The 27,289-nt window shown below is 43.4% G+C and overlaps 1 protein-coding gene across 2 annotated transcripts; it reads left to right on the top strand.

The window, feature by feature from the left end:
• Positions 1-2,140: 2,140 nt before the first annotated feature.
• Positions 2,141-27,262, top strand: rspo4 (R-spondin 4). 2 transcript variants are annotated; one of them, XM_041034460.1, is made up of 6 exons: positions 2,141-2,495; positions 9,039-9,227; positions 10,119-10,256; positions 12,118-12,312; positions 14,982-15,071; positions 25,863-25,994. In XM_041034460.1, exons 1-5 carry the CDS (start codon positions 2,411-2,413, stop codon positions 15,062-15,064), a joined length of 690 nt encoding a protein of 229 aa, XP_040890394.1. In that variant the 5' UTR covers positions 2,141-2,410; the 3' UTR covers positions 15,065-15,071; positions 25,863-25,994. The 2 variants fall into 2 exon arrangements, with proteins under 2 accessions (XP_040890394.1, XP_040890393.1); XM_041034459.1 differs by lacking the exon at positions 14,982-15,071 and having other exon boundaries at positions 25,863-27,262.
• Positions 27,263-27,289: the final 27 nt, after the last annotated feature.

Raw genomic sequence — 27,289 nt, forward strand, 5'->3', positions numbered from 1 at the left:
GACAGGACAAACAAAAGAGAGGATAACATGCAACAAAGGTTGTGAGTCAAAGTCAAAGCCACAACATTGTGACCACATGGTGTGCTTTTTTGGCCTGCGGAGCAAATACAATGAAATATTCATAATGTATATATGTTTAAACTGAAAGAGCATTTTATTACGTTATGTTTTGTGAAACTTGTCCACATCTGAGAATAAAATGATTCAGTCAGATTTTGTTGTAGTTTTAGTTAAAAAAACAAAAAGACTTTGATCTTATTTTGCCGTTTATGTTTTCGATGCAGTGTTTGAATATAAAAGTGAGGATTTACAGATTTCACTGTTGTAACTGGGTAAGAGATGTTGCTTGTTAATTGAAAACAAATAATAAAATAATTTTCCTATTTCCTACGAAACGTTTACTTTCTTTTCAGAGGACATGAGTTACCCAACTCTGTCTTCCAGAAAATATGTTAAAAATAAATTTTAAAAGGCAAATACATTTTGAAAGAGACATGATGCCAACTGGAGTATTTTTTTTTTTTATCTAAACAAAAAAAGGGCTTATTGTAAATTAATGTTTGTTGTAAAAAAAAAAGTTGTAAAATTTTGTGAAAACATTTCAGCAAAAAATTGTAAAAACATTTTATTTTATTTCCTTTAACATCCACTTTCTGCAATAAGACCAACGATAAAAACTTTTTTTATACTAATACTTTCAGCCTCTCACAGCTCTTGTTTAAGGTCAGGGAAAGATGGTGGTTTTGGTTAAATATTGTAATAATGAAAGTGATTTAAAGGACATGACACGACATGTTTACTTTATGAGCATTTAACCGCAGTGAGGACCTTACCCTGACTCTCAATCAAAGAGCTTCTGTTGACTAAACCTAAACCACACGCTGGAGACAGGATACAAACATCAGGCTCCAGTGTCGAAGTTTTTTCTTTTGTGGTAGAAAAATGTAACTCTGATACGCTACAAAAAATGTTGCCAGGAAGTAATTACGTTTCCCTGCAAAATGCAATTGAGAAAACAAATTAGTTGTATATAAATGTCATTCTGAGGAGGCAGGGTTGGATTCACGATGCTGTCGACTGTTGTGTATCGTACAAGTTTCAGTTCGGTTCAGATATAATTCATAGATGAAATGACTACATGGGCATACATACATAATGCACTGCATTAAACACACATCAAGGTACTTGATCACACTAATTGATCACATTAATTGAGTCATTAGTGTAACTGTTATAACAGGAAGCGTTCTGTAACACTGATTTACTTTTCTCTTTCACAGTAACAGTGAGGTTGGCTCTTCTGCAGGTGTTACTGACTGAGCGCTGGCTCTGAAATAAAACTTCCAAAACCTTCACAACACTCGGGGGAGATAAGGAGAAGCAGGTTTCTTTGACTATCAGGCAGAAGCGTCCCTCGTTGTGTGCATCTTGTGTGAAGCTGGACAAATTCTAAAAAGCTGGACAGATGTTTGTATGTTTGAGAAGAGGTTTGGATGGTTCATCTAATATACTTTATCTTACCAGTTAATGGCCTAACACCAGGTTTATGATCAACCAAAGACATGGATTTGCTTTTGCTCTTCGTCTCAAACGTATAAATCGCAGACTCCTTACGTACCCGACTCGTTACCCAAACAGGCAAAACTAATCAACTGCAAAAACATGGTAGGTTGTAATCAGATTTTAAAATCTCAGCTATGTGGGTCTCCAGCTGTTTTTTTCCTTTCAGGGTGGTCAAATTAAGTTTATTGACTGCCCACGTTTAATAGGATTGCCACAGAAAACAAAGCTGCCTAGTTCAGGAAAAAAAAAGTAAACAAGAATAATAAAAAAGAAGAGGCTGAACAACAATAGATAGAGCTGGGAGGAGGGAGCTTAAGATCAAACTGAAAATATGGAACCACTTAGGCCCAGAGAGCTCACCCTATAAAGGGTTAAAGATGGCTACGGGATAAGTGGAGCTCGTTTATCGCAAATTTGACAGTGGTAGTTAAATGGTGAGTTTTCCCTCCAAGCTGCCAGTCTGAGGAAGCAGGCGAGGCTCTCTGCTCTCCTCACCTCTGCTGTCTCTGACTCTCCTGTGCTCTCCTTCTGTTGTTTATGGCCGCCTGTCTCCTCATCTTAGCCCTAAATCTTCTGCGTGAAACAGGACAAAGGAGAAGTGGATTTTCTCTTCTGTCTCTCCTCTCTTCTCTCACTTTAACACTCATCGTGCTTTGGGCCTCTGAGATTATCTTGTCCACTTCATCTCCATCCACCCCTTCAGCTTTTAAAACCCCTGGCTTTGCCCTTGTCCCTTCTTGTCTCTTTCTGTCCCTCACTGTGGAACTAAATCTTCAACCTGACACCCCTGGAGTCCTTGCAGATGTCCGCAGCCTGGCGCTGAAGCGGGCGCTTGCCAGCAGCCCAGATGCATTTACGACTCTTTGCCATTGTGATGTCCTTGCTATGTGAAGTGATCAGGATGGGATCTGGTGTCATGCAGAAGCAAAGTGGTGAGTACACAGCACAAAGAGTTTTTTGGGGTTGCACCTTTAAAATGATCATTTCTGCTGTTTCTGAGACGATTTTCCACGATTTATATGAGAGCAAAACAAAAAGTGACTGGATTCTGTGCACGAAACAAACAGAAAGCAGGGAGGCTTCTCTGTCAGGGTGAAATATCAATACCACGGTGACACGGCGTCACATTTAGAAAATGTTTAGGTGAAACTAGAACTGCCAAATTTCCAGATTCTGTCGTGTACCACAGACAGACAGCAGCTGTTTTTAAAATTAAACAGAAGTTGATGTTCTTGCTACTGATTCAACAGTTATTTTCATTTCATTTGATAATAAAAGTGAAAAAACTGGTTTCTCACGACAGGTTATCTCTTCACTTTATGCCACATTATTAGAGGATTTAAAAATTGAAAATATTAGGGGGAAAAAAACAGTATCAGTGTTCGTGTATTCGATTTAATCCAGAATAATTGACTTGCTTTAAGAAGAAACATATTCGTTTATGACATCCAGCAGCTGCTTTCCACACTGAGGATGTAATAATGTACGTTTCATGACAGCTTTTCCTTCCATTGCTCTAAATCCAGAAAGCAAACATTTTCACATTACTCTGCAGAACATGTTGAGTGCGGATCATCAACAAATCTTTGTCACATTTTGTTTCCCCCGCTGTGTTTTTCTCTGTTCGTGCGTCTCACGGAATCAGTGAATGAACCGTCATGTCGCTCCTTGTTAAGCTCTGCACCAGCAGACACTCTACAGCGGTGGGAAATCCTCCTCAGAGCCAGATTTGTGGCTAAGAAATCTTTATAAAATCCTTCTGAAAACCCTGAAGTCCTGGCCACAGGCACACAGGTATGTGGTGACCCTCACACCCACCGCTGTCTGGCATTTCCTCAGGAATTTGGGACTAATAGAGAGGAATCTGGTCTCATTTACACCCTCATTTCGGCTTCCAGTCTCTCCCTCTCTGCCCCTGCGTGCCTACCAGAGGTGAGGTGTTAGACAATGATTAGAAGGGCTGCATGAAGCCATCAGGTGCCACTGACTCTCACTCAACATAATGGCTTGTGACAGCAAGATTGTGCTGTTTCAAATAAAGCAGGTTCAAGTCAGACTGAGAAAGACTGAGGAAGAATAAATGTGACGCGTCTTTAAAAAGTGGTGCCAGCAAACTAAGCGTATCCATCATAAAGACCAGACATCTACTGTAAAAAATTCAAATTACAGCAATCGTACAAAATGACAGCTAAGTCTACACCTGTGTGTAAATCCTAGAATAAACCCTTCTATATTCAACATGTCTTGTATGTCACACCACACTATAAACAACTGACTGAAATCCTTCCCATGAATGAAACAGAGGCAACGCAGCCAACTGAGACAAGTTTCAAAGAACTGAACAAACATTAAAAGAATATATGAGCCACACAAACTCTGAGAGACCTGGACTGAGACATGTGATGCTAATGGATCAGAGCAGCTCGACGTTAGATACCGGTGTTTAGGTCTGAAAGGTCAAACGCTGGTTGTGGGCGCGACAGGTTGACCCGCTGTCAGAATTCATCGCTTCACACCAGAGAGATTTATGTTGTTTTATTCCCCCCACCACTCGTTTCTTCCCTCTCCTTCGTTTACCCTTTACTCCTGCCACACACACCCCCCTCCCCCCTTCCCGAACTCTCCACCCTTTCACTCTCTGCCGCATCTGGACTTGGTTCATTTAGCTGCTGAAACACACACTCAACTAAAAAGGTTCCTGTTTCGGAGCAGGAAGGTTGAACCAGAAGTCAGGAGGTCGAAGTCATTGTTACGTCCATTAGTACTTTCTGTGTGATTTAACCATTTTTTCTGAAGTCATATTCTGTCAACTGATTCTCAATAATCACTGGTTATGTTTGGTGTTTAATGCTGTGACATCCTGCATTCAAGGCACCAACAGCGAATCCTTGTCTGTTCAGCTCTGACGTGTGCATTTGCACCACCTGTTTCACTGCGTGGTTTTTCCTTCGGCACTTTCACACACACTGACTCTTCAGTACATTATCAGTGTGCTGAAGAGCGAAATGTGCCGTTAAAGGAATCTGCACTTCGAACCATCAACAGTGTCGTTCTGACCAGTGGGTGAATTTTATTCACAGTCAAACCAAATCGTTTCAGCACGAAGCTTTCATCAGAGCATGCGTGACAACAGTGAGACACCATCATGTAATCACATGTCAACGAAAACCAGTGCACCTGCACACCTGCAAGAAGATCTGGACTAACTGCTGACGGACTGGGAAACGACACAGAGCAGCTGTCATTAGACAGTGCAGAGAGGAGTGTCTGAATAAAACTGACGCTCACAGAGACGCTCACAGAGACGCTCACAGAGACGCTCAGAGAGACGCTCACAGAGACGCTCACAGAGACGCTCAGAGAGACGCTCAGAGAGACACTCACAGAGACGCTCACAGAGACGCTCACAGAGACGCTCACAGAGACGCTCACAGAGACGCTCAGAGAGACGCTCAGAGAGACACTCACAGAGACGCTCACAGAGACGCTCACAGAGACGCTCATAGAGACAATCACAGAGACGTATGTGGGGAAAAAACGGGGTATGACAATCAGCATAGGTCCTCTGACAGAGCAGAACCAGGTCCTCTGAAGTCTTCACCATTAGACCTGCAAATCTGGACTGTTAAGGTTTGGTGTCACAGACTCAACCAGAGAGAGTATGAAGACGCAGCATAAGCTGCTCTAACATTCACTCTCTGCCAGTTTCAGAAATCACGTGCTGAAAAACAGGCTGATTAGCAGCATATCTGAAACCCAGCTGCTCTCAATTGTCTGGACGTCCACACGTGTGTCATCAGGGACCGCACAGCTTGTGTTATTGTAACACGTCGCCTCACCTGGCACGTTTTCCTTCTTAATGTACACGTTATGGTGCGATGTGGGTATCTTGGCTCCTGCTATAGAAGCAGTGGCTGCTGCGAGTTACTGGAAAAACACCCTAAAACAGAATTTACGGAGAGAAATCCCTCCTGAACTCATCTTCACCTTCACCTTTCTGATCCTTTTGGGTGATCCTGGAATTCACCCAACTTCAGCCTTTTACATAACTTCTTATATTTCCTTCAGTCTCCTAACTTGGTGACATGTTCATCAAACATCTGAAAATATTGTGTAATAAGACCTTATTGCTTCTGTTCCATCTTTGTTAAATGATATTCTCACCTTTCTTATGTAAATTCAGTTTTAGGGTAGAAGTCTCTTTTACTCACTGGCATGTTTCCCTGAAACCCCAACAGAGCTTGTTACACCTGGTGCTTATTAAAAACCCAGTGCAATCCCATGCAAGGTCGGAGGTCACCGTTTTACGCTACCTAAACCTGCCGCTCCTCTAAAAGTCCCCTTAAGCCTGCAGATCGATAGCACATGTGCAGAGAACTGTTTTTCAGACTGTGGGTCGAGGCCTCAAAGTGAGGTCCCAGAGCTCAGTGAAATGGGTCCCGGGGTTATTCTGCTCTGTTCTTCTCTGCACTCGCCTCCTCTTTGCCTTCCCGTCTCTATTCTTGATTGGTAGTAACTTTGCTGAGCTGCGATCACTTGAAAACAAATCCTGACCATATGCAAGTTCAGAGGTCAAGGGTCGTGGTTAAGCAATGCAAAGAGCAGCCTAATGGGATAATCCTTTAAAATACGAGTCCTTTAGTGTGACAGAACTCTGCATCTTCTGGATTTCTGGAACCATTGTTTGGTTTCGTCTCCATCTTTGATGCTTTGTGCTGCAACGCATCATTGCACAGATAGGATCATTGTTCCAGCAGTGAAGCAGATTAGACCGTGATGGCCTCCATGTGTTTGCTGTCAGTAACATTTCTGAAAAGGTTCTGAAGGTATGTCCCAAAACACGTTTCAGCTCCTTCATAGTTTACATTTCTAGACTTAATATGTCATAATTGGCCGACAAGGACTGTCCAAGTTCAAAGGCTCCTTCAAATGCAGCGAGAGCTGCAGCTTGCTTTGGTCAGAATTCGTCCTTTGTAGCTCTCCCTTTCCCATAATCCTCTGCACATACATCGAGTATGACGTATTTGTATGATTCAACTCTAAGTCTAGAGACATGGCTGTTGTTGTGCCACTTGGCATCTGACAAGCTCATCTACAGCTTAGAGTCCACTGAAGGTGGATGTTTAAAAGCAGCTAAAACATGTAGACTGCTGCTAATTTTTTCTCAAGGAGGTATAAAATCTGCACAGCATATTCTCTATGTGGAGGAAGATATTTTTTACTATTAAACAAACCTCTGCCACACTTTGCCAAACCCTGAAGCAAGACATTTACCTCAGGAAAGGATCGGGAGTGCCCGTCATCAGGTTCGGTCTCTGGGTGACCTTGCTTGGTTGCGGGCACAGCTTCATGGGCCACGTCATCCTGAGGATCCGTCTTTAAAATGAGTCTGTGGCTTCAGATTCCACTCTGGTGTTTCTGTAATGCAGTAACGCAACTGTGTCATTCAATCGCACACTCCGGTAAAAATCATCCACTCATTCCTCATCCAGTCACATCATTCAAACCACACAGTGGAATGTTACAGTAGTGAGTCCAGTGAATTACAGCCTGATTGTCTACTTCAGCTTATTTCCTATGTTTGCCAGAATGACTCTGGAAAACTTCATGTGCAGTTGGGGAGTGGGAGCAGTACGTAGATGAATTCCTTGGGAAAGAGCTCTGAGAACAAGCGTTTGCTCTTTATTGAAAGCTGATGCTTGTTTTTTTTCATTTGATAAATTATAAATTCACGCCCAGGAGCTCTCTGAAAAACGTCTCTGTGCCAGCGAGCTGCTAACCTGGACTCACGGGGGTTAAGTGTTTGGTTAAAGCTTTTTCAGCACTGGTTGTTGTCAAAGTGCAGCGTATTTTTCCATCAGGTTTCCCCTCGATGACATGATGCTTCCTGCACAGTCTGCAGGGTCGTTGGCACGGCAGCTTACAGCGGCAGCAGACCGTTTCTCTGTATTTACCTCTGTATTTACTTACACTCTGCAGTGCAGGTGAATTTGTGAGGAGAAAAAAATGCAGATGTGTCTCAGTCCTCTTTACGACAGGACACTCCTGTAGGATTCGTTAGCTCCTACGTCAGTTAACACAAAATCAAACACAATCCATGATCTTCTCTTTAGTATCTGATGCATCTGGCCAATCTCAAAACTTTCCTCTGATGTTGGACTTAAACACAGAGGCAGAGAGACCACGGTCCAGTGACTAACCACGCACCATCACACACACACATACCTTTTTTAATGGATCATCATCCTCTGCCTCTGATAAATGGCAGCTGTTCTAAATGCTGTTAGTATCAAAAGTTATTTTTCATTTCACAGATGGAGTCAGGTTGCGTGAACTGTGACCTTTAATGACCTCTGTTGGTGACCTGATTAAATGCAGCCCATTTTTCAAGCATAAACCTCTGTTACACACACACACACACACACACACACACTTACTTACCTACAGACACAATCCACGAGGACGCCAGCAGTCAGCCACAGGTGCTTTGAGAGGCTCAGACTCTACGATTGTTCAGACTCACGCACGGTCTCGGCCTGTCCTTCACCTCCTCAGCAGATTCAGTCCATCTTTCCACCCTTCTTTGCTTCATTCCATCCGTCTTTCCATCCCACCTTGCCCGTCTTTCCGTATCCCTCCTTATCCCCGTTGGATTGGAAGCATTCCTCCTTGGTCTGTCGAGTCTTGTGTGTATCAGGGAGCAGACATCTCCGCTCGCTGTTATAATATAATAAGACTTACTTTGGCTTAGACGTGAGCCCGACTGTGATGCTACCGAGACATGTGAAATCTATCATCAGATCGCTGCGTTAACCTGGTCAGCACTGAACACACTTTGTGTGCCACAAGGAAAAAAAGCGTGTGTATGTGTCATAAATGAATGAAGAAACACAAACAGGCTACATGCTGACACGTAAGGTAAAGAAGCTGAAAACAGTGACTCCACCGTCCAATATCTGTCCAATATCCGTCCAAACACTGAGCCAATAAGCTTTAACATCACAAAATCAAGATAATACTTCCACATCAACACCTTCTGAATGAAGTGAAACTTATACATTTCAAAATGATCTCTATATATAATCATAAATTACGTCATTAAAAAAAACTCTGCTTCTTATGCTTCTGTACATTAGGGGGCTGAATAATTCACTTCAGGTCATTTAAGATCTGATTTGGATTTTACTGTCTTGAATGTCCACAGAGAAACAAGCTGTCCGATCTGTTCAAGTTTTAAAAGTTAAAGGTGAGCTACACTCTGGGTTCATGTGAGCGTCTTCCTGCCTGCAGCATCTGCAGATCTATATTTCAGGGAGCTCAGCGTTGCATTTTTCATGGAGACCATGAGGATTTGTGATGTCTCCTGTCCTTCCACGTCCTCCTCTCCCCCCTGCCCTCACTCTGTCTCTCTTTAGCTCCTCTCTCTACCTGCTCCCTCTCTTGTCCTAATCTGTGGTCTTTTTTTTGTGCTGCAGCTCACAGAGAGACATCAGAGGACTGTCGGAGCTGTCTGGAGTGTTCCCGCGACAACGGCTGTGTGCGTTGCCCCGAGCGACTCTTCCTGTTCCTGCAGAGGGAGGGAATGTCTCACCATGGAACGTGTCTCCACGCCTGCCCCTCTGGACACTACGGACAGAGAGGAAAGGACATCAACCGCTGCATGAGTATGTTTTTACACAACTTTACGTTTCACAACAAGACGTTTACTTGACTAAAGAGACGCCAGTGAGCCCTGAGAAAGAGCTCACTCAGGTTTCTTCTTTCCCGACTGCAGCTGCAAACTAACCCAGCACTTCTGGCACCCTTCTACCTAAGTAAGATGAGCTTAAACACAAGTAAACATAGTAAGAGCAAAGACAGGAACCGTCCTGATTGGTCAAACCCCCTAACCACAAATGCATTGCAGGCTTTTGAGATCACATGAAATCAGGATTTGAACTTCCTGGAAAAGCCTCTGAGCTCGAAATGCAAACAACACAGGGTCAGTTTTTGAGCCAGACAGGCATCGTTGATTCAGGCACATCAACATGCTGTGATGACTTCAAGTCTTGACGCTCCACTAAATAAAGTAGCATGAGAAGGAAAGAGCACACTTCAGGCAGAGCACACTGGTCAGCCACTAAATACTGCTAAGTTATTAGTCATTTACTTCCAAAACAAACTGTATCACAGTTTGATCGATGACATTTTCTGATCTACCACCTCTATCACCACTTCAGCCACTGAATCTGTCACTGCTCGTATCAAATCGTACTGCCTCTCTCCTGGAAACTGACATCCTATTGGTTTAAACTCATAAATGATCTGTCACTCTTAAGTCCCACCACCCCATCCTGTTTCAAAGGAAATGCATCACACTAAGTACAGATGCCATTTCACATGGCCTCTCTTTTCTGACCTGTGCTTTTCTGCAGCATCTCACCTTCACGACCAAAGTGACTCGGTGAACGAGAGACTTTAGTTCTGTCCTGACTTCACCCAAACAGGTTTCAGACAAGAGCAGAAGTTGTGTGTTTGCTTGTTGACTCGATGTCTGACGGCCTCCCTCCTCCCAGAGTGCCGCTCTTCGGACTGCGAGCAGTGTTTCAGCCGGGACTTCTGCACCAAGTGTAAGCCTGGCCTCCACCTGTACAAAGGCAAGTGCATGACCAGCTGCCCAGAGGGAACGTTCGCCCACCAAACAGACTGCCTAGGTAGGTGAGACTCAATGGATCCTACTAACAGCCACTGTTTGTTGAACACAGCCAACAAGAATCCCAGTTTTGTGAAAAGCTGATTATGCTCATACATACGGTGGCACGGCAGCAGCTTATTCAGGTGTCTGATCACTTCCTGTCACGTGTGCAGATGTATCCTATGTAAACATGTTGATTACAAGTGATGTAACGATGGATTTAATGCTGAAGTGGAACTTGTGTTCCCTCACTGCAGAGGAGTAAATGCAGGAAGCTGAAAAGCAAAGGGAGGTTGGTCCTCACACGATGAGGTTCATGTGGAGACCAGTGATAATTAGGAACCTCGATCCTGGATCAGGTATTGAGATGAAGAACCAGGTTCTTTGTGATCCTTTTAAACCGCACTGTCCATGTATACAATTCACTGCTTAGCACCCGTATAACCTGTTGTGGCCTGCATCCTGTTATAACTGCTGTTTTAAGTTAGTGTTTGTTATGGAGCAGGTGAACTAGAAGCGTATTGACCCCAGCCAGCTATAAAACGTAGGTCCACTCTGCAGTGGATGCATGAGTGAAGCTGATCTGAGAGATTTAATCAACAGCAGACCTGTTCCTGCAAACGCTGCTCCTTTTATCTGCCTCGCTGGCGCTCTGTCCACTCCTCTGCAGTATTTCACTGCTTGTGGTTTGCGGTTTTTATCTTACATCAAGCTGATTTTAGTGAAATAATGGGACTATTGATAGATTGCACCTGTTTGGGAAACTACGCTTTGTTTCAGGAAAGACTCTGAAACATGAGAACAAATCTTGAAGTAATTCAGTAATTCAAATAACGCTTTCACATGGATAAAATCATTGGTCTCAAAGAAGTGGCATTATTAAAGTTTAAAATGTTTTTATCACATTAAACACTGCTGATGGCTTAATGAAACATCCAGGCTCTAAATTTGTTTGGTACGTTTTGTCTTGACCATATTAAAACTTTTCCTCCGAGGGCCCGTCCCTGTCTTCGTCTGGCTCTGTGAACGCTCGTCTACTCCGTTCCCTTCTCTTCCCTCATTTTTTAGGTAAAACTTTTCCGATACGGAGCCAAACTTTGAACACAACACATGATTCACATTAGAAGCCTTCAGAGAAGTTTCAGTATTTATCTTTAAATCTCGTTGTGTATCATCCCTCCTTTCTAACTAAGTGAGATATATTGTTGAGCTCAGTCATCAGTCAGTGCTGCCCAGATTCCCCCTCTGCCGTCCACCTGCACCATCTGCAGCTACTGCTGTTTCTTGGCGTCGTGACCACATCTGGTTTTCATGGTGATGTTGAGGTTACATGTCGGACTGTTGGTGCACACCTCGAGCAACCTGAGAAAAGAGCCACTGGAATCTGACAATGATAATGAGGAAAACACAGAAATATCATCCGATCTCAATCGAGGTTGCTGGTTTTTTCCACCGTGGACAAACCTGCGGTGACTGATTCTGTGGGTGACATCGTTCATCAGAAACCAGTCACTACGAGCGTAATGTCCCTCAGCTGGCGTTCATCTGAAATCCCAGCAGTGTGGTTGCCGGGGGCTCAGAGGAAAACATTTATTTCACTATATTACTACCCGGGTTATGGTGATTTAATGTTTTATCTTCATTATCTCAGTTTCTACGTCTATTTGTCTAATCTGTGTTGCAGAAAGGCAAATTGAGCCATGTCATTATTTCCAACTAAAAGAACAGTTCTTCTGGCACTCTGAAGCCAAGAAGAGAAAGATATTTATCAGAAGTATTTATTTAGTCAGACGTTCTGAAAAATTGCCATAAGTTTTCGTTTGTGTCTGATGGTGAAAAATCTTTAATCAGCTCGTATGGTCTCTTTCTAATCCTCTTAGAAGACTGTGTCTCGTCTCAACTGGGCGAGTGGAGCGAGTGGAGCGTGTGTCTCCGCGATGGCGCCACCTGTGGCTTCAGGTGGGGCAAGCAGACCAGGACCCGGGGGGGCAGAACGCCTGAGGAGAAGGCAGCATCGGTTTGCCCGTCCCACAGTGAGACGCAGAGGTGCAGAATGAAGAAAAAGTGTCCCACAGGTGAGGAGATTACAGGTGCAAACAGTAGGTGCAAAAACAGGCTTAAAAAACAAACTGCTGTCATTTATAAATTTAAATTCAACCGTAAACAAACTTGAGCAGAAACTGCTTCTAATAAGCACAACTTATTATTTAGTTCCAATATTGTGTTCGCCTGCCAACATCTGTGGATTCCCTGCATTGTTTGGTCTTGTGTTACGTGCTGTGTTGACACACTTGTGCAGTTTATAATGCCAAGTCGCACAGATTGGACCCCCGTAAAAAACTCCAACATGTGCTACCTCTAATTAGCACTCGTAGGTGGGTGGTAAAAGTTTTCCCTCCTCTGTGGAACATTAGCGTGGTGGGGTGGTGGGGAAGCTTCCTTACCTCTGCTCGTTTTTGTCCTTATCGGTGAAGACGCTCAGTATGGAAAACATCCCGCTGCAGTGTCTCTGCTGTCTCTGTCGTTTGTCAAATAAAAAAAAAACAGGGTATTAATAAATAGGTATTCAAATAAAACAAGCCAGTCAGCAGCTGCAGCAGTGCAGAAGCTGTTGGTGAGTCTGATCATGGCAGCTGGAGGGCAGAGCTCCGTGTTCAGAATCAGAATCAGAAGCCTTTATTGTCACTGTACAAGAATACAATTAAATTATAGCAGCCTAGAAGTGGTGTTACTCCAAATCGAAATAAATAAAAAAAATATCTACAAACAGTCTAAATAAAAGTAGAAATAAAAATAAAAGTAGAATAATACTTATAAAAATAGAATAGAATAGAATACAAAGGTGCTGCAGTAGAAAAAATAGTGCAAGAAAGAAAGTTCAGTACTAGGTCAAAACTCACTGCACGAAACTTTAATGGAAAGTCACTAAAATCACTGGATGATGCAATGTGCTGATTAGCATATCCATGACACCATCAGGCTGAAACTGCACTCTGCCTGGTCGGAGCTGGTTTCAGCCTCTCTCTGTGGAGGGGTGCTCGGCCAGCTGACCAGTGGCGTATGGTGTGACCAGTTATATTTAAGGGATGCAGCTCTGGACTGTGGCCGATCAAGGCAAAAAAAAAAGCTGGTATCTACCTGATCCATGATTTAATGCCCCACCTGGCGACCATAGCAAGTGTCCCAAATCAAATCAAATCAAATTAAATCAATATGCTTAGACAAAAGGTTGAGCCTTCACCTGTGACCTCTACATCCACTACTACCATCAGCGAGGTGTGCACCACCTCCCTGCTGCTGTTGATAATCCCTGTGGTGACCGAAGAGCTTGTTCAGCTTTGAAACCTTCGGAGTGAGACCAGAGAGGACGAGTGGACTTCATGTTGCACAGGACTCAGACCTGACCCTTCAGACAAAATGACTGATGGTCGTAACTCACTGCGCAGAGGTGAGAATCATTCAAAATGTTTGCGTTTATAATAAAATGCAAAGGGAAGGAGACGTTTGAAAAGCAGCTTTACCAACAAGAGCTGCTGCGAGTCGATGAGAGGACGCCGTTCGCACTGTTTTCTCATTCTTTTAACATCAAACCAAGCGTTTATTGATCTTGCTCTTTAAGTGCATTATGGGAATCTCACTGAGTTTAATCCTGAGCAAACATCCTCAAAGGTGCATCGACACACTCTTACTGAGGCTTTTCGTCCTGAGCACCGAAAAAACACTTACAGCTGGAAACGAAAGCGAAAGGGTTCGTGTTTCTTTGTGTTGGCCGCTCCGAGGTGAGATAACATCTTAAAACATCACACCTTCAGAGCTTCATCCGAACGTTTGTGCACTCACGTCGCTTCCATCCAAGGATATCCAGCCTCTCGGATTTGGTGAAACCCGCAGAGATAGGAATAATCGTGTCCAGGGCGTAATGCTCATCATGTGTTGTGTGTTTCTGATAGTCCAGAGGAACCTGAAAATAGACTCCGACTGCCAAAAAATAGATTTTGAAAGCTCTGTGTTGTGGAAATCCTGTCAGTACTGGTTAAAATTGTATTGAAGAGAGCAAAAACACTGATTATTTAGTCCCTTATTCTTAGGCCCTCATCAGCAATAGAACTATTGTACTGGAGACAGTGTCTGGCTCTTGTTTTTAACTCTGCATTAAATTAATGATGAACTTCATACGGATATTCCAAAACATTAAAAACCGAACTTGGCAGCGAGTTGTGCTTTCCCTCTAAAACCCAGTTGTTGTTCTGACCTTTTTATTGTTCCATATTTTCTTCCTCTTTAAACAAACATCACAAGAAGCTGTGAAACATTTTAATAGTACAGAGGAATGTACAGAGATGTGTTGTTTTTAACTTTTTCCAAATTGGTGAGAAAGCCAACAGTAACTTCTCTTTAAAGTTCTGCAAATATTGTCTTGTTTTTACTGTGTGTGTGTGTGTGTGTGTGTGTGTGTGTGTGTGTGTGTGTGTGCATGCCTGTGTGTTTTCCACTCCTTCCACAATGGAAGGCATGTCATTTGAAGTAATTATCATTATCATTGTCAGATCGTATGTCCGGTGGCATTAGCAGAGGAAGAAATCTGATCCAGCAGAGTCTGGCGCTGGGATCAGGCCTGTGGACCTAATAGCACACATCTGGGATAAAAGGGTGCTGTGGCATCTCCTTGACATTCCTCTGTTGTTCCAGATTAGACGGCTCTAGTCTTTTAATTCCCGCTCTCTTGTTGTCTTATTGTTTTCAGATGATGAGGAAGGACATGGGTCTCATCTCCCATCCACCCTCTCTCCTCTGTTTCACCAATGGCAGCAAACTGTCATGGGCTAACCGAAAGGTTTGTTGCTTGTTTTCCTGGCAATTTAGCAGCATCTGACAGCTGAGATGTCATCCTGTCAGGGAGGAGTTTTATCCATGTTTTCTTATCAGTAACTTTTCATGAGGCGGCCCAGCTGTTAGCGAATCCTAATCACAGGTTCAAGTCCCAGTCAAGTGTTCAAAGGTGGAGCTCTGGTAGCTGCAGGTGGTGCAGGCTGGGGTTTTGGTTAGGGAAGCCTGCTTTGAGCTAAATGCTAGCACATCTTTGATTAGAGTTGTAGCGTGCTAATTTTTGTCAGTTAGCACTAAATACAAAGTGCAGCTGAAGCTGATGGGACTTTCACTGGCTTTGCAGGTATTTGGTCATAAACCAAAGTATTGGATAAACTGTAATTTTGACCTGGTGCTGGATGAAAAGTCAGAGGATCAGCAAACAGATCACAGCTGATCCTGAGACAGACTTCAGATTAACATCTTCAGTGACACACAGAGACATGCCCTAAATGAGATTTCAGAGATTGTTTTACTTTATGTTTTTCTGAGTTGCGGTTGCGTCTGCACTTCAGGAAGGACAGGTTGTCACACACGTAATACTCGTCATAACTCATACTCATAATAATGCTTCTGCATGTCCTGAGTCAGAAACATGAACTCTGAATAGCTATGCAATTGTGTTATTAATGTAACTTCTCAACACACAACGCCTGTACACAACTCAATGCTCTGAATTATGAATACATGGACCCTTCGTACATAGGTTCTTTTCGTAAAGGTCACGAATGAACATCCACGCACGGAAAACTTTTACCTCACTTCAGTGTACATCTGATTTTACTTGTAGTTGTTGCCAAATATTGGGAAATGATTCAAAAATCCAAATGGATTGGATGGAATTGGATACTTGGTGTGGCACTGTCAACTTGTAAGTTAATAATAAAAATTGATTTTGACCGTAAAACCATCAATAATCCAGACCAGAACTGGTCTTAGAAACATGTCCCTGACTGGGAGAACCGCAGAGACCCTGCTCATTAAATATAAGTGTAAAGCGTTAAATAGAATAAATCCACATCCTTGAGTTCTTTGTAGTTTCTCAGACCCTGCCAGAGCATTTTTGTCCCTGTTTTCTTTGATTTGTCACAGTCCTACTGTTTAAGCAAAGGAACAAAATATTTTACAGCATTTTAACTCACTGAATCACTGAGACCAGGCGTCAGCTGGACGTTATTTTGTCTGAGGACGTCTCCCATTGGAGCTGGCCAGAATGACAGTGCTGTTCATTTCACTGGAGGAGTGCTGACGACATATCAAACATGATGTATTACAGTCGGGATGCTGCAGACAAGCCTGTGAGCACAGGAGGGTAACTAAACAGGGGCATGTTAGTCCTCTCCCATCAGGGTCAAAAGGTCATAACTGGACTCTGTTTGGACGCTGTGGCTGTTCCAGTTCACCAGGATTCAACCACAACTTTTAAACTCAAAAACAGTCCTTTTTGTGCTGCACTGTCTGTAGTTGTGTATTCAGCTCATAAACAAAGAAAGCAAAGCAGAGGATAAGAGCCCAAAGTCGTTTTATCCGTTGGGGTTTAGTGCACCCCAAATCACTTTGCTGTAAATTTAGCCAACACAACTGGAAAAAAAACATAACAAGCTGTGTAATTATATATATTCTGTCCACATGTTGATAACTCAGGCAGCCTCCTCTTACGTTTGGTCTGCATATATATCTGAAAAATGACTTTTGTGGCAGCAGACACATGTTTGGTGTTAGTGTGAAAGCTTATTAAGTTGTATTTATGGTGGTGATAATCTCCCATTGTCGAACTGATTTACTCTGCTTCATTTTAAAAGGAACGGAGCGCCAGTGGAGCTCTTACTTAGGACATAATGCATTTCCCCTGCTATAAAATTGAGCGAGGCTGCATAGCTAGTGTTTTATGATGCAGCGCAACACAAATGTAAACTGGAGGGAAACCGTGGTATCTACGGTCGAAGTGCAGCAGCATGCAACTGTCTTCCATCCATATAACAAGAGGCTAAAGCAAGTGTGAGTGAAGTCCCCTGACACAGGCCCATCCTTCTGTATTATTCCATACGTGCTGCAGCGTATTGTTCTTTAAATTCTGGAAAGTAGAAATCAATGAGCATAAGTCCTAATACAAAACTGAGGTTTGTTGTGGTGAAAAAGAAAACAAAGCTTAATTCACACAAGTCCTTTCTCTTGGGAAAAGAATACTGCTGCAGCTGTACTTGAGTGCTTAATGTGCTAAACGAAATAAAATTCAAGCACAGGCTTTGTACAGTCCCACCGCAAACCCATGGTTCTGCACGCTACACAGAGCTAGCCAAAAACACGGCAAACAAGTTCAGAGATACAAAACGAGGCTGAAGAGAACTCACAGAACAGAGACTAACTGGAAATGGCCGGGGGTGTAAACCGACCTGAGAAAAAAAACCTATGAGCCCGTATTTATAAAATATTAATTCAATCAGTTTTATCTGTGAGGACAAAAACTGCGATTTAAGAAAACTACTGCCAGTTTCAGATGTTAGAACCTGACAAACACGTCGTCCAGACTGTGGAACCAAAGTGTTGATCAATAACAATCATTGGCAAGGATCTGATGGCTCCCAGCAACGGCAGGGGAACCCCACGTTCCCACAGTACCCTCTGTAAGACACCCCGAGGGACTTCACCCACAGCCACAGCGTAAAATGTATAATTCTCCCACCACAGAAGCTACAGGCCCTCTGGCTTCCATTACAGCGGGCGTCCACCATCAGGTCCTTAGCCCTCTGGCTGAGCGGCACTTTGGTTGATGCCCTGTTGATCGTGGCTTTAAACATGGTGAACTGAGACAGCAGCACCACAGAGCGAGTCTCAAAAATCCCCAGAGACCAAAACAAACGCGCAAGTTGTTTTAAAAGTTATTGAAAACTTTATGATTTCTAAACGTTGGATTCTCTACAGGAAAGTTGTGCGTGCATTTTGTGTAACTTGTTTTCGAGAGCGTCTCCCTCAGCTAGAAACACAAGCGAACCCTTTTCCCAGTCTGATGTTAACAAGTGACACTTTCTGGAGCGGCTCCATTGCTGATGAATGGAGACCACGTGTGACTTTATCGGCAGTATTTTTTTGGAGGGGGGGGACGGGACACAGTGAAATAATCCAGATGCTTTTTTATGGGGATATGAGCTCATTCTTCGGTCTGGCACTTTCAGCACAACAACAGAATTCAGCTAATTTAGGTGTAAAGACACAAACAAAGCAGGGCCTGGGGCGTCCCTGCGGCTGTCCACGGAATCTGTCTTGAACCACGGCGACCATGATGTTGAGCTCCGAACTGACTAGGGACCCACATCGTCCCCTTTTTTCTTGTGCCCCATATTTCCCATCAGCCCCTGCTGTCAAAGGCACGATGTGTCCCCCACCGACTCCAGCCGGTAACAGCGTTACTGTCCTCAGAAGCAGCTGAGGACAGAATATCCTCGTCAGGCTGAGTGACCTCAGAGTTCAGTGGACAAACAGTTTTCGGGCGGGCTCCGTGTGGAGTGCAGAGAAGAAAAAAAGTTTTCATTTACTGATTTGTTTATTTTATTTCCCGTAGTGATACAGGAAAGAGTCCGTCAGGGTGGATTGGATTGTCATGTTTGTTAAGCTGAAAGATGCGACGCATTCTTTGAACCTCAAGAATGTTGAAGAGATGTTTGGAAAAAATCTCTGTCAGTAAGGATTGGCCTAAGTGATGTGCTTATGGACCACAGTGGACAGAGACAAATGTGTTTCTCTCCCTGCTGAACAGACTGGAGTGGTTGGAAGTTTCGGGCGATTCCAACAGAAAAACATGGAATTATACTCTCAATCGGGCTGAACTCATACAGCAAACAACTAAAAACTCTGTACTGTGAGAGACACGTCTGGACCTGTAACGGTGTCTGTGGGCTGGTGGTGATGGGGCCAATCTGGCTCAGATTTTCAGGTCCGGTCCACTGCTGTGAACACACAGTACATTCATCAGATGAAGTGGGTCCTTCTCACAGCAGGGGAGCAGTCGATATCTCAATTATTCCTCGCTGAATTCAAACCAAGTCGACAAAAACAGCCCAAAGCTCTCTAACACTTCTCTGCGCTACTTTAAAACTTGAGCTCGCCGACACAGAATTTCAGAAACAAATGATAAGACGGATGAAGATGATTAATTCCTGTTACTGTCAGAACAGATCAGATCATGGTGAACCATCTTCCCATGACTTTGTCATGTAATGGTACCATTTCAGCATCAGTGCACATTTGAAAAAGCTTTGTATGTTAGAAACACGTGTCAGAAACCTCACTTCATACCAGCGTCTCGTGTTTTAATCCAAACACACGTACAAATACATTCTGTAGACTTTGGGAGCTGCACATCAATTTTACAACTCAATGTTTCTTCCATATTCATTGAGAGCAAACCAAAAAAAATCCCATTTTAATAAAGGGGACTGGATTCTTACAAAGAACAATCTTATATTTACCAACCAGACAAATCCTGCCTGACAGGAAGGCAGTTATTTTAGATTACACCCTTTCAGACGCCGCTACTTTAATACGCCGTCTGTACAGCGCAGAACCCAGTGGCCTTCTCATGTAGCAACACATGGATCTGGGTAGACCGTACAGTGTAACACAACACAGACAGCGAGCTAAAGTACATTTTCCCAAGTATCATATGCATTAAGTTATCGCAGAGCAATCCCAGTGCAGACGCAGCCTCAGGGCAACTAAACTCGGGACAACAGGTACTCATTAGAGAACAAGGAGATCTCTGCAGTCTGTCTTCCTCTTTTTTTCCCACTTTCACTCCTTGAATGTCCTGAATGTGTTTTAGTCAGGCCTAAGTGAAGGCTTGTAATGAGATTTTTTTTTCTTCCTTTCAGAGGCTCTGCCCTCAAAGTTGTGGGCAGAGATGAGAAAAGTATGTTTCGAGGTGGATTCCAGGCATTTTCATGAGGTTTTGTGTTAGTGTGACTGATTCAATTTGGCTCAATTCAGTTTATTTCAATGTACTTTTTTATTTTATTTTAGTTTTTATCAGACCATCAAGAACTCAGAGGTTCAGTGTGCTCCACAGTTTTTAAGAAGTGCATGTATGAAAGATGCCCCATTGTTCTGCTTCCATGCTCATCTTTGGAAAACTATTCTGCACAACTCCTCCTCAGCTGTGCGTCTGAGAGCTGAAGCTGCCCATTAATCCCCGAGTTTACATTAACATGTATTTGCCCTGCTTATTAAATGAGGACAGGTACTCTGCCTGTGCGATATATTTCCTCATGTCAGCATCAGCATCCGTGTGTGTGTGTGTGAATGAGAGAAGCTGTTTGTGTGATCTGTTAGCTACTGTCGTCCTGCTGTGTCGTGCACTGGCCCGTGCTCATGTGAGGGTGCACGTCTGTGTGTGACCCCACGGTTGTTTTCGCTGTTTCCAGGGGTTTTGTGTGTTGGCCCACATGGTTCCATGCCGCTTTTAACTTAATGCTGATTTATCATCCGTTGTACTGTGCTTTCTTTTTTTTTTTTTTTTTCCGCCCAATGCAACATGTGGTTCTGAGTGAAGCTCCGTTGTGTATGGAGTCAGTGCAGGCTTAACAGGATAACAACCGGCATTTTCGAGAAATACCGTGGCTCTTTGTCCGTGTCTAGTAAATTTTAGTCCTCTGAGACAACAGATCTCGATTTAAAGGGTCATACAGACTCACGAAAAACATTCTCTCACTTATTCCTACAATGGAAGTGACTTTTTTCTGATCCACCACCTTGATGGTTAAGATTTTGTAAGGTTTAGAAAACTACAACAACCTGGTCAAGGTCAGGGGAGCTCTGCAGTCACGGTTTAGAGAATCACAGCCTCAGCGAAAGTCACACATTTTGTTTGACCCGGCCATGTTCTCAGCTTTGTCACTGAAAGAGGACAGACCAGAGGGACGCTGGATTTTTAAAGCTAATCCTATATTATAATCAATATTTGAGGATTAAATAAAGTTAGAAAATAACATATTCATCAATGTTCACTTACTTAGTTATTCTTACTTACTTAGGGTTTCTTCCTGGTCCTGATTGTGTTATGAGCCATTCTGTGCCGTTCCATCACTGTAGTGGGCTTCAGTCTCAAACTTGACAACCTGCATAGAAAGTAGTTCAAACCATCACTATAGTTTTGTGTCAGCTGCACAGAAGTTTATGTAAATGAAACAAAACTGCAGTGTCTGAATAACATCTGAACAGAGTCATCAGTAACGTACTTTTAGTGTGTTTTATATTATTTGGGATTTTTTCTTCAGTCTAAAGCGTCTTTGAGTATCTTGAAAAACACTTTCCAAGTAAAATGTAGGACTGTTGTTATTCCTGTTATGATGATTGTTAATTGAAGACAGGTGGACATTTACTGAACTGCCCCATAAACACCAAATGTCTCTAGCAGTGACCCATGACGTCCTGTGGAGCCATTCTGTTCTCATTTTATCTTCGCTGTCACGTAGAACGTTCTTCTTCTCATTAGGAAATTCCGTTCACTACAGGAACAACCAAACCTGCCCACAAACCGAAGCTTGCCGCAGAGCGCTGAAGCTCAGCCGCTCAGTGGAAGCGCTTGAAACATGCTGATGTCCTGGCACCGTGTCCTCACATCAGCACCACTGTGCTGTCTGTCTTCAATGTTTGACACAAAAGTCAACCTTCAGGACAAATACTCCACAAACGGAGCGTGTCCACTGAGGGTGTCTGTGATGTGGTCATACATTTAGTGTTAGAGCATAAATAGAATTCAATAGAATCACCACAAGGACACCATTTATATGTGTGTGTGTGTGTGTGTGTACATGCATGATGAGGGACTATACATTTGTGTGTGTGTGTGTGTGTGTAGTTTGCCTGTGGTTAGCTTGTTATGTGATGAGCAGGGCAGTTTTTCAGCACAGCGCTTGATTCATTTAAGATGGCCGAGGGACGGTTCGCTCTCATGACACAGCAGCTACTGTGTGTGTGTGTGTGTGTGTGTGAGTTCAGAGCTGAGCTTTGCTGCATGTAGGTGAGTGTGGGTGAGAATCACACACCTGATTCTTCCGTGACTCAGGTGTTTCTGACGCACACATCAGAAGGTGGGAGGTGATGAAGGATCTCTGTGCTTCACTTCATTCAGGAACTGGAAGAAAAAAAAAACAGCCTTATTTCAGCTCAATAACACAAAGCTTTTTTTATAGCTGTTTATATTTGTGAGTCTATGCTGAACCTGTAGAGGACCATGTGAGGACTGATGCTGTCTCCGTTTGTCGTATCGGTGCTGGTAGAACTAGCCCGTAGGTTTTAGACTGCTAAAACCTGCAGGAGCTACTGGGATCAAGGTGGCAGGAAATTAGCCAGAAGATGAGACTGAGCTGCAGTTGTGTCACTGCTCAGTCAGAAAGGCGTCGCGTTTTGATGTTTTCTGCGTGTGTAAACGTCAGATTTCGTACGTTAGCGACCGTCACGTGCAGCTTCTTTGACCTCGGTCTGCCACAGTTAGCTGTGACACCTGTCTGCCATGTCGCTGTGACACCTGTCAGTGTTTGTACCTGTGATTTCACTCTTCACACATGGATGCGTGACTATGACCGTGCATCTATCTACATGTGTGTTAAGAAGAACATGTGAACAGCACATGCTCGTGTGTAAGTACAGACACAGGGGACGTGCAGAGGCATTTCAGGACAGCCTGTCTTAATTCCCAATCATCAGCTCAGCGTCCAGAATCAAAGTCATTGTGACAGCATTACTAACAAAGGACAGATTCTAATAATGAAGAGATGGCGGAGGAGAGGAGAGACGGAAAAGGAGAAGAAGAATGGATTGATTTAGAGAAGAAGATAAGAGGAGACAGGAGGGGATTTAAGAGCCCGATTTCTGAGGACAGACTCTCACTGCTAATGAAGGGCAGATGACAGTGGGGCATTATGGTGTGGCACTCCACTTTCCTATAACTGGGGGGGATGTAAGCTCAGAATTGAACCTCCTCTTCTTCGCTTTGGCCTCTGACGCGAGAGGTAAACAACAAAGCATCATTCAAAGCGACGTGTGAGAAGCAATTTTCAGCCGACCTCCGGCGACGGATTAGGTTTTCGCTGCTCCGTCAGCGGCAGCGATGTCATGAGAGCGTCTGGCCTGAAATCAGAACGTCAGTTTGAGACTTTTGCGTTGGTTTGTGGTTGGAAAGCGGGAAACTCCACCACCAGACCCCAAAATGCAAGTGATGTGCATTCGAACAAGGCAGTTGGAACACCACCGCTCGACTGTGGAGATCCACAAATGCAGCCCGTAGTTCAGACTGATGGATGTGAGCTAATGCTCATGACATAGTAAATGCACCATCTGCGTTTTCTTTATTGCCGTACTGATTTGTGCGCAGCGTCTCTCCGCATGTTTTGGATGGAATGAGATGGAAAGACGGAGAGAACAAAACCGTAATTCTTTCAGAACCATTTGTGTTTTACCCCGCGTTACTTTTATAGTTGCGTTTGGTCTTTTTTCAAACCAGCAGGGTTTGATGGGAAACATGTAGGAAAATCCAGAGGAGCTGAGAATGAAGTCACAGGAAGAGAAGTTCTCAAGTTTAAAAAAAAAAAGAAAAGAGAACTTGGGACAATGCAGGTTTCATGAAAATAGTAAGATTAAGAGTAATGAGAGGACAACAGCACGATTAGTAAAAGGACTAACAGCAATACAAACAACAACAATAAAAGAAGTAATGATGTTCAGACTAACAGTAGGAATAATAATAGTAATTAATGAGAGTGGTAACGGGGGCAGTAGATCCACAGCAGCAGATCCAGACTCTTCAGCTCCGAGGGCAGATGAACCTGCAGAGAACGACAGCAGAAGAGAGGAGAGGAGAGGAGAGAAAGAACAGAACTGCGGGAAAGAGGAGAAGCTGAGTTAGAATGTGTGGTTTTGCAGACTCATGGTTTAATGGAACATCTCCTCCTGTTTGTTCATGTGGAAACTTGGAGTAGAGGCGTCCTTCATCTGACGACATCAGACGTTTTTTTTTCCAAATAACGTCTGACAGCTGTTCACCCTGGATGCTGGTGATCAGCCGAGGAGGCTGCTGCTCTCGGTGACGGTGCATCGCAGCATTCAAATCCTCGGTCGGCAGATTCGCCTCGTGTTGGTCCTCCGGCTTGTCAGTTGTGTCCGGTTTAAAATCAACATCAAAAGGATCACTGAGGATCACTGATATCGAAGATAAATAATTCCTTCTTACAGTTTCATTCTTCTTGAGCTTTGGCTAAAACAAATGAACTTGTATGAAATACACAGGATTTGTGATCACATACCGTTTTTGTGATGCTGATCAGGGCTGTACTCAGCTCTGGGTTCTAATTAGAAGAGTTAAAGGTTTTCAGTTTGCTTCGTCTCTTCTTTGTCTCTCGTCTTTCTGCCTGCATTCGCTTGGACTCTCTGATGTCCAACCAGCCTCTAAATCAGCCTCGGTGCTGTATTTTACACAAAACGATTCCACTTTTAAACTGAAGCCAGAGGAACTGAAGCTCTCTTCTCCCATCGCCGATCATTGAAACCACATTTTCTACCCAGGCTAAACCCAGCTTTAATAGCAAGAGACAGCTATGTGAGATATATGGATAAGTCTTAACATGATATGTCATGAGATATTGTGAAATTTGAGTTCAGACCCACTACGATTTTGATCCAAGGTCCTCCGGCTTTTTAAAATGACATAAAATCAGATGTATCTGTGTGTCAGATCTGTCACATCACATCAGATCCGTGTGTGAGCAGAGCAGAGCTTTTTATGTCTCCATGAACTTGTGGCCAAAATTCCCTTCTCAAAGCAGCAATTCATCAGTGAAAATACTTCACTGACACTTGTAGGATCTGGACTCCGGCACATCAGCTCACACAGCACTTCACAGTAATTATCCTGGATCAGAATCTGAGGTTCCCAAACACCTGAGCAGCATTTACCGAGCGTGAAAAAGTATCGCGCCCCCATTAGCTTTTCTGGAGCTTCGCACATTCTTCACAGTCTTTTGATGAACTGTGATGGAGAGAGTCAGAGAAATGGACCCTGGGTCTGCCAGGTTTGTCCTTCTTTTTTTTTTTGATGTGCAGTGTAGGCAAACATGTTGTCATGTGACCTGAGCGTAAGGTGCAGACCAGCTGTCTGAATGTTCCTCAGGTCTGCTGCTGTACAGTGTTAGTCTGGAAACCTCTGGGTCCTGAAGCACGCACATTTGTGTTAAACCAACTCAGGACAGTTTATGTGGGATTTTAGGGCGTGAGGTGACTCTGATCTCAGACTCGCGTCACTAAATGGATCCTCTGGTTAAAAAAATACGTTTTCTGATGTTTGATAACTGTTCTCTCAACAGCTTTCCAGTGACAACATTTTAATTAGCCGCTCAGAAGCTGTTGAAACACTTATTTAATGTTTCAGCGTCAGTGTATCTGGTCGTGCAGATCACAGATCAGAGCTCACTGCTGCTGAAGATTCACTCAAAACAAAAGGAAAAACAGAGACTCGTTTCTGTTTCCGTGGTATTTTATATGTCTGCAGTGTCTCACAATTATTAATGAAAGAGACACAAAAAAAAAAAAAATAAATCCACTGATGCTGGGCCAAAGTATTGTGCACTTGAGGTGAGGTTGTGTGTAGATGATAATACAAAGTATGCAGTTACACAACTGTAACCGAACACAGATGAACAAAATAACCTGCCGCTTGGAACAAACGTATCTTTACTGTTTCCTCGTTGCTTCTCGTCTTTTTCTCTGTCAGAAAGAAGACAGAATAAAAAAGCAGGACTTGGAAGGAGGAGAGAGGGAAAGCGGCCTCGGCTGCTGCTCGCCAGCGACAACGCTGGCATCTCGCCGAACGGATCAACAGACGCCACCACAGAGCACGGAGGCCCCTGAGGACGAGACGGACGCGCCCTGAGACAAACGGCTCACCACAGCACCTGACACATGTTGGAATATGAGTCAGCTGATTTCAGCTTTATGATCAAATCACTGTTTGTTTACTGGAAACGAAGATTTTATGACTGAGAAATTCTTACATGGTAATGAATGTGACCTATGAGTCAAAGTCCACCTAAGAACTGCTGCAGCTCGGTGGCTGCCAGTAAACAACTGTCCCCTCGTGGACGAGTCCAGCATTTATTTATCTGGACTCATTTCTGCACTGTCAGCACAGAGAGGACAATTTTAATAAATCTGCAAATTGTCTCCTTTGACTGAGAATTCCAAACTTCAGAAAAGACCCAGAGAAAAAAAAGAAAAGTTAAATTTGTGGATTCACATTTTAGAGCGAGATCACAAACAGGTTGCCAACAGATTCTCCAGTGAAGTGAAACCATTTCAGAAACTCTCTGATCTGATCTGAGATTCTCACAACAACAGCAGCCTTTATCTGAATCTCTATCGATCAGTGATCAGTTACCTGCTGTTTCCTGTGAAGCCTCCGTAGAAAAGTGAACTCTGAAAAAAAGAAAAGGGAAAAGAAAATGATCACCGTGTTATCAGTGACTCCAAATACAGAGGAGACAAAGCCACTGATTTATAAAAAAAAAGTCATCTCATTAGGTTTGGGCCAGTTTTCCGAGCTGCACAGACAGAAATGTTGCCTGTTGTGTTTCAGAAAAAAAAAAAAGGAGGAAATCCCACACAGTCCAACATGTTACCACAGAGCTCAGCTTCACCTTGCCTTTAAATCAAATGTACAAACTTAGTGGATATGAAAGTGCTGTGTGTGAGTTATTCAGTTGTATTCAGTACATTGCCCGCCTTAGCACCTGCTTGTCTTATCTGATGTTGCACAACTAAAGCTAAAGAGCAGCATGACTGAAGATGTGGGTGTTCCTCCTGGTTCTCTCCTGGTTCTCTCCTGTTCACCGACCAGCTTCTGTCACGTGTATATTTATCAGTATTGCTACGACGAAATGGGATTTTATTCCACCACGTGAATGTATGTTTCAGTAGATGTATATATTGATGCTGCTGCCGCGGTATACACTTTGTTTACATATTTTTACTGAACGCTAAGCTATAACTGTTTGCAGACTCGTGGAGTTCAGTGCCGAAGTGTCAGCTCTGGCCTCCTTTAAAAACGCCTGAATTCCTGTCTTTGTGGTTTTGACTGCAGAGAAGTCCTTCAGCAGCACAACAGTAAAATATTTCCTCTTCTGACTTATCTGTGTCCATCTC

Source organism: Toxotes jaculatrix, chromosome 3, assembly GCF_017976425.1.
Source record: "Toxotes jaculatrix isolate fToxJac2 chromosome 3, fToxJac2.pri, whole genome shotgun sequence".
Lineage (NCBI taxonomy): Eukaryota > Metazoa > Chordata > Actinopteri > Toxotidae > Toxotes > Toxotes jaculatrix.

Coding starts and splice junctions, on each gene's coding strand:
- rspo4 (XM_041034459.1), top strand. CDS start 2,411: ATGCATTTACGACTCTTTGCCATTGTGATGTCCTTGCTATGTGAAGTG. Junction 2,496..9,038: donor TGTCATGCAGAAGCAAAGTG/GTGAGTACACAG, acceptor TTTGTGCTGCAG/CTCACAGAGAGACATCAGAG. Junction 12,313..25,862: donor GAAGAAAAAGTGTCCCACAG/GTGAGGAGATTA, acceptor TTTCTCTGTCAG/AAAGAAGACAGAATAAAAAA.